General features: G+C 39.6%; 1 protein-coding gene across 1 annotated transcript; it reads left to right on the top strand.

Moving 5' to 3' along the window:
- Positions 1–2,402: 2,402 nt before the first annotated feature.
- LOC112178046 lies at positions 2,403–5,760 on the top strand. Its single transcript, XM_024316263.2, has 2 exons — positions 2,403–2,819; positions 3,360–5,760. The coding sequence occupies exon 2, from the start codon at positions 4,792–4,794 to the stop codon at positions 5,758–5,760; it is 969 nt and encodes a 322-aa protein (XP_024172031.1). The 5' UTR covers positions 2,403–2,819; positions 3,360–4,791.
- The last annotated feature ends 953 nt before the right edge of the window (positions 5,761–6,713 follow it).

Here is a 6,713-nt window from a genome sequence, read left to right on the forward strand (position 1 = left end):
ACTAATAGCTCAAGCATACACGGCTGAATCTATTTAAGATTACCAGCCACGGGGCCAAGAAGCAGATTCTAATATGTCACACAAACTCTTACAGTCCAATGTCTCAAAAGGAACCTAAATCAGTGAACTTGATATATATACTACTACCAATGCTATTTGACAACGTTCATAACACTACATTTAAACATTACTTGACCATATATATGCATAATAACATAAATCCACTCCATTCTTCAGCATTTAGTGGTCTTCAGTCCTAGCAACTCTCATAATATGGTCCTCAATCTCCTGGTTTCAACAAAAGCAAAGCATCAAGGACTGAGGAAATCATGCATTTTATAATTGATTCAACCAAATTGCATTTTTTCTAGTAAGATTCAGCCCCAATTATTCAGTTTCAGTTATTCGATAATATGCTCAAATATGAAACAAAGAAATACAGTATTATTATTACCTCCATTCCATTAATAATCCATTGGGAGCAATTTGATCCATATATACTACAACGATCTCCCTGCAAGCATTGAAACATATAAAAATCCAATATTTTTCCTTTTGTTTACAAATGTGAGTAACTGGGGACTTGACTTACAGGACTCAGAACACACATATGTTCTTCTGAGGTTTGAGTATCAACTGGTTCATACATAAGCGACATGGCTATGTGGGTCTTTCCATAACTAGTTTCCAGATACAAAATTATGTTCTCCTCCAAAGCTTTCTTACACAGTTCCAATTCATACCCTCAAAACCAACACATAAAAATCAATAAACAAAACAAAAAGATTCCACCTTTACTTCCATTTTCAGTAATCAAATTCCAAATGAACCCAACCCAATATCCAATTAATTGAGCCAAACTTTTTGCCAATATCTAGTACCAGCTGTCCAGTGTGTGAATATATAGTTCCAAATGATACCAAATCCTACCAACATGCAATGTATATTCGTTCTCTTTGAACCATTTTGGCCCTTGAAATCAGGCATGATCGGGTTTTGCAACTGAAAGCAACTAAAATTACCTCCTCCTCATTGCCATAAGAGTGGAGCACAATCAATACACCGATATCCTGCCTGCAATTAGAAGAATCAGAAAAAGACTGAAATTTGATCTCAATCGGGTACAAAAGTCAACAATCCTAAGGTTATTTTCTTCAATCCTATTTAATTGAACTACAACTAAATAGTAAAATAACATTTACTGCAGAAAATGGCAGATTCTCCGGCTGTAATTAACTTGGCAACATTACTGTCTTTATGAAGATTTGCCTTATTTTCATCAATTCCAATCATATCAAAACTCAAGTATAATGTGTGTGCATGGTATAGCTCAGTGCCAACAAAGAAATAAACTACAAGAAGAGGTTACATAATCTTACAGTAAGACGTTCTTCATAAACCCAATCAGTTCACTCTGAATTAAGTTCAACAATACCATTGAATGCGATAGATACCTGAGCTGAGCTTGTCAGGTCATCATCAAGAAGTAACCAAAAGAATCTTCCAGAACCATAATTTGGGTTCGAGAACACCACTATCATTAGAAGTACAATACACGGAGAGAGAAACTTCATGAATCGCCCTTTCTGAGAAATTCCTCAACATTCTCAATTCCGTCAATCAGAGAGTAATATGTGCTGTCATCGGGAGTAATCCCTCTGCTCACCATTTCTTTAAGGAGCTCGTGAGCAAGATCACCTTCTTGGTTTTTGCATAGACCTTTTATAAGAGCATTGCCCGTTAGAAGTGTAGGATTGAAACCTATACTCAACATCTCGTCTCAAACTTTGAAGGCATCATTCATATCACCTCGTTTACTATGTCCACTAAAGAGGGTGTTGTAACTAATGTAATCACGCTTAATTCCCCTTGTCTTTATCTCATCCAGAAGTTCCCGAGCTTCCTAAACTTTCCCTGCCCTGCAGCGCCCTTGCATTAGGGTATTGTACGTCACTTCATCTGGATGAACCTTCATTTTATCCATCTGCCTCAAAAGCGAAAATGCATGCTCCATATTCCCATTAGCACAATGACCATCAATCAAGGCATTGAACATCACAAGATCCGGTAGAACACCCTTACGCAGTATCTTCTCAAACAAGTCATCTGCCTCATTCATTCTCTTCCTTTTACTCAAAACATAAATAAGTGATGTATAAGTTTCCTTAGTGGGCTCTATCCCTTTACTCAACATTTCATCGCAAAAAAAAAAAAAAAAATTACATACCTAGTAGCAAAGCAAGAGCTATTGCTTTCGGGTTGGTTATAGGCTTATAGCAATTATATCTGGATGAAAGAACGTTCCGAAGAAACATACATTTAAGAAACCCAATTAATCCAAAATGAAGTATAAGAATTCTCAAAGAAGCCTTTCATCTAAATACAAAAGCCGCGTCTTTTCTTTCTCTCTACGTTTAGGCAGCTGATACTCCCGTTCAGGGACGTAGCCACTCACAGGGCTACTTGGGTTGTAGCTCAAGAGAAAATTTGGCCCAAAATGTGTCAAGTAGGGGTATATCCTAAATAAAAAAAAAAAAAAAAAAAATACTAATGCTTCGAAGAGTTGCTGGGTTGCTGCTGTCCGTCCCGACTCTCAAACACCAAACCCGTCGGCCGTCTCCTCGTTCAGAACTTCAGATCGGTTCCGCCTTCCAGAGTTCCAGGCTCCAGCCACCGAGCCACCTCCCCTTTTAGAGTTTCAGTCCGCCTACCTGAGCTACCTCCTCCGCCACGGTCTGCATCTCTGCGACAGAGCATCTCAGATTCTCAGAGTTTCAGTCCACCGAGCCACCTCCAATCCCTGAATCTCAGATTCTCAGGTACTTCCACTACCATGCTGATGATGTTTGAAAATTTAAACTTTGAATCGTGAATTCGTGATGTTTGGTGTTTAATGTGACTGGGTGAGGTCGTAATTTACTGAATTGCTGATGAAGTGATGATGTTTGTTTGATAATTGGGAATGGGCAGGGAATGGGTTGTCGAAATTGTGTTGTTTGGTCCTGGTTTGGTCACTTTGGTGTTTGCCTGTGAGGTCGAAACTCGAAACCTCATGATGGTTTTTTTCTTGTTTTTTGGCAAGGATTGTTGATGATGTTCATCATGTTTGATAAATGATAATTGATTGTCCGTGATAATTGATGACCTTTATGCAATTGTAATTGGCTTGCCTTGGTCTGATTTGAGATGAAAGTTCTGTTTATTTTGATGGGTTTTGTTCATTATGTCCATTTTGGAGAAACATTGTGTTTGATGAGTTTCAAGAAATAGTTTTGAAGTTTAGAACTAGAAATGGTATATAAAGATTAGGTCTTTTAGTTTATGTGTTGTTAATTCTAGTCATACTAGTCATATTTTAGGCAACGAGGCTTGCTGCCAAGGAAAGTCAGAGGCCGGTGAATCCATTTGCTGCTAATATAGGACAGGATGAGATGAAACTATTCTTCTGCTGAATGTGATTGATCCCAAGATTGGTGGTGTCATGAGGATTGTGAAGGTTCAAGGAGGCCACGTTATTAGATCAATTGCGAGAAAAAACAGGCACAACAAGATCTACACGTCCAAGGGCCCAAGAGACAGGAGGTCCGGCTTTCAGCTCAGTCTGCCATAGAGTTATATGATGTTCAAGACCGTCTTGGCTTTGATAGACCAAGCAAGGTCGTTGACTAGCTCATTCACAAGGCCAAGGCCGCCATTGAAGCTCTCGAAGATTCTTCTACTACACACCAGTCTCAGCATCACCAAGGAGGCAATGCCGAGCCAGAAACCATCAAAACTCATCAGCCTTTGCCAAAGGCCCTTTAGATGAGAGCACTATGAAAAGAGTTCAGTGCAAAATTTTTGTATGGCTAAAATTAGCCCAACCCTCCGAGGATTCCTGGCTACATCCCTGCTCCCGTTGACTTTGTTTCCACCGATGCTTGACCCACATATTCCCAGCACCGACGACTGTTGATTGGTACCAGGTGGCGATTCCGAGCTTCACCTTCTCCGTCCTTCCACCGGGAAGTGGTGAAGGGGAAAGTTCTGCTCTGACACAACGAAAACGAATTCGAAATGGAGATGATCTTAGCCCTCATCTGGCGGAGATGAGAATGGAGGATTTAGATTCCAGAAAGCAACCTACCCCTACGACAGCGACTCCCATGAGTTATGCGAGCACTCTCAAGAACCCGGTTGATCGTTTTCGAAACACAATGATGGAGGAGTTTGAAATGACTGATGATGACTGCACCTACACCACTGGTAAGCATGGCCCTAATGTTTCCTTCTCACAAAAAGTTCATGACAAATTGGATTTTGATTGGCGTTGTGCTGTAATTGTGAAGTTGATGGGAAAACCCAATGCTGTGAATGCCTTTGATTCCATGTTGGGTGGGCTGAGGAGAAAATGGAAGTTGAAAGGGGGATGGGGTTTAATTAATTTACCTAATGACTACTTCATTGTGAATTGCAATCTGGAAGAAGATATGTAGGCTATATTGTGTGGAGGTCCATGGATTATAGCTGGGCAAACTCTTGTAGTTCAAAAATGGAGGCCTGATTTTGATCTTGCTAGTGAGAAAATTTGCATAATGGCTTTATGGGCTTCCAGTTAAGTATTTTAAGAATTTCACTGTTGCCAAAATTGGTAAAATACTTGGAGATATTGTTAGGGTTGATCAGGTTACTCTTGCTCAAGCTAGGGGAAAATTTGCAAGGGTTTGTATTGAGGTTGATTTAAATAAACCCCTGAGACCTTTTGTGGAAGTTGAGAATGTTGCCTATGGTGTGGTCTATGAAGGAATTTCCATGATTTGCTTTGAGTGTGGCTGCTTTGGGCATGTCAAAGATAAGTGTCCTACTACTAAAAATGTCAACTCTCCTATGCATGATTCAAGTGAAAATCAAAATTCTCAGCAAAAACATGTTCCTGCTAATGATACTATTTCAATAAGCTCTGGACATCAAGACATGGAGACCAATATCTCTAATCTACCTTGCTTGGAGGCTTCTATTGATAAGAAGGATATGGACCCCTGGATGCTCATGACTTACAAGAATAAAAGAAAGAGCTCTAGTGGAAGTGGTGGATCTGGGAAGGCTCAAGGTGGCTCTAGATTCAATGTATTGCAGGAGGTTTTTGATGAGGACACTACTAATCAAGAAGAATCTACTCCCGATGCCAGTACTAAATCTACAACCCCCACAATTGTGAAATTATCGAACAACTTTCAAACCAAGACCAAGCAAGCCCATGTTGCTGACAATAGAAGAACTGAGGGGGACAACGACAAAAAGAAGCAGGTTGCAACTAACAATATTGACACTAAGCAAGACAACACCAAGAAGAAGCAAGTTGCAGTTGATAATGGGAAAAGCACTATTGACAATCAATCTTATAGAGTACCTACGAAGGATGTCTGTAATAGAGACTCACACCATAAACCACTTAATCCTAGGAGTAATTCTAAAAGTGCAATGCAGTATCAAAGGAAGAGTAAACCTCTAAGTATTAATGTGCCTCAGCTACAAATCCCTAATTTTAAATATACTAATTTGGTACACAGGGAGAATGCGAAGGTGGCTACCAATATCCCGGCGACTTTTGGTCACTGTCCTCCAGAGGAACCAATGGTATGTGAGAGGGATACAAGTTCTGTGGTAGATGATGTTGCTACTACGAGCTTTGTTGAGCAAGTGTTTGCTACTAATGGTGCTCTGCCACAAGACCATAGCCTACCTCCCCAAAGTGGGGATGGTATGGTTCCTGATAATTAAGGGAACTTCCCTTCTTGTTGCAACTTCAATGATTAAGGTTTTATGCTGGAATGTGCGTGGAGCTGGTGGCAAGAAGTTTAGGTCTGCAATCTCAGACTTAATTTTTTCTCATAAGCTGGATATTATTATTATTTGTGAACCAAGGGTCCCTTTTTCTCGAACAAAAAAGTTCCTTAGAAAACATGGCTTTCCTGATGCTGATGTTGTGGAGGCTATTGGTTTTTCTGGGGGAATTTGGATTCTGTATGACAGAAACAAAATTGGTGTGGAGTTCATTAATAGTAATTCTCAATCTATTACTGTCAAAGTTTCTGTTGATGGAGTTCAGGATTGAATTTTAATAGCAATTTATGCTAGTCCCACTAATTTTCTATTTGAAGTTCTTTGTGGGATTATATGATCAATTTCTCTCAAAATTGTACTTTACCTTGGCTTATCATTGGTGACTACAATGAACTGTATTGTAGTGCTGACAAAAATGGTGGTTCTACTACTGGAAAAATTGGTGGAATGAAAAAATGGGTGGATAGCTGTGGTTTAATTGACCTGGGCTACCAGGGACCTGACTATACTTGGACTGACAAATGAGTTAAAGAGTGTCTTGATAGAGGTTTCTGTAATGATCTTTGGTGGCTTGCTTTCCCTGAAGCCTTTATTCAACATCTTCCAAGAATGAAGTCAGACCATTGCCCCCTTCTTCTCTACTCAAGTTCATGCGTGCTATCTACAGATGCTATTAAACCATTCAGGTTTTAAGCAATGTGGGTGAGTCATGATAACTATAATAATTTTGTGCAGGAACATTGGCAAAGGTATGATGGTAGAATCCAAGATAAAGTCTACTCTTTGGCTCAGGATTTAGAGTGGAACTCATATACTTTCGGCAATATTTTTAGGAAAAAAAGAAGACTTCTAGCCAGAATCTCTGGGATCCAAAAAAGTCTTTTTAGGAA

Source organism: Rosa chinensis, chromosome 7 (genome assembly GCF_002994745.2).
Source record: "Rosa chinensis cultivar Old Blush chromosome 7, RchiOBHm-V2, whole genome shotgun sequence".
Taxonomy (NCBI): Eukaryota; Viridiplantae; Streptophyta; class Magnoliopsida; order Rosales; family Rosaceae; genus Rosa; species Rosa chinensis.

Bases quoted from the DNA above. Each gene is read 5' to 3' on its own strand.
- LOC112178046 (XM_024316263.2), top strand. From the start codon at position 4,792: ATGATTTGCTTTGAGTGTGGCTGCTTTGGGCATGTCAAAGATAAGTGT.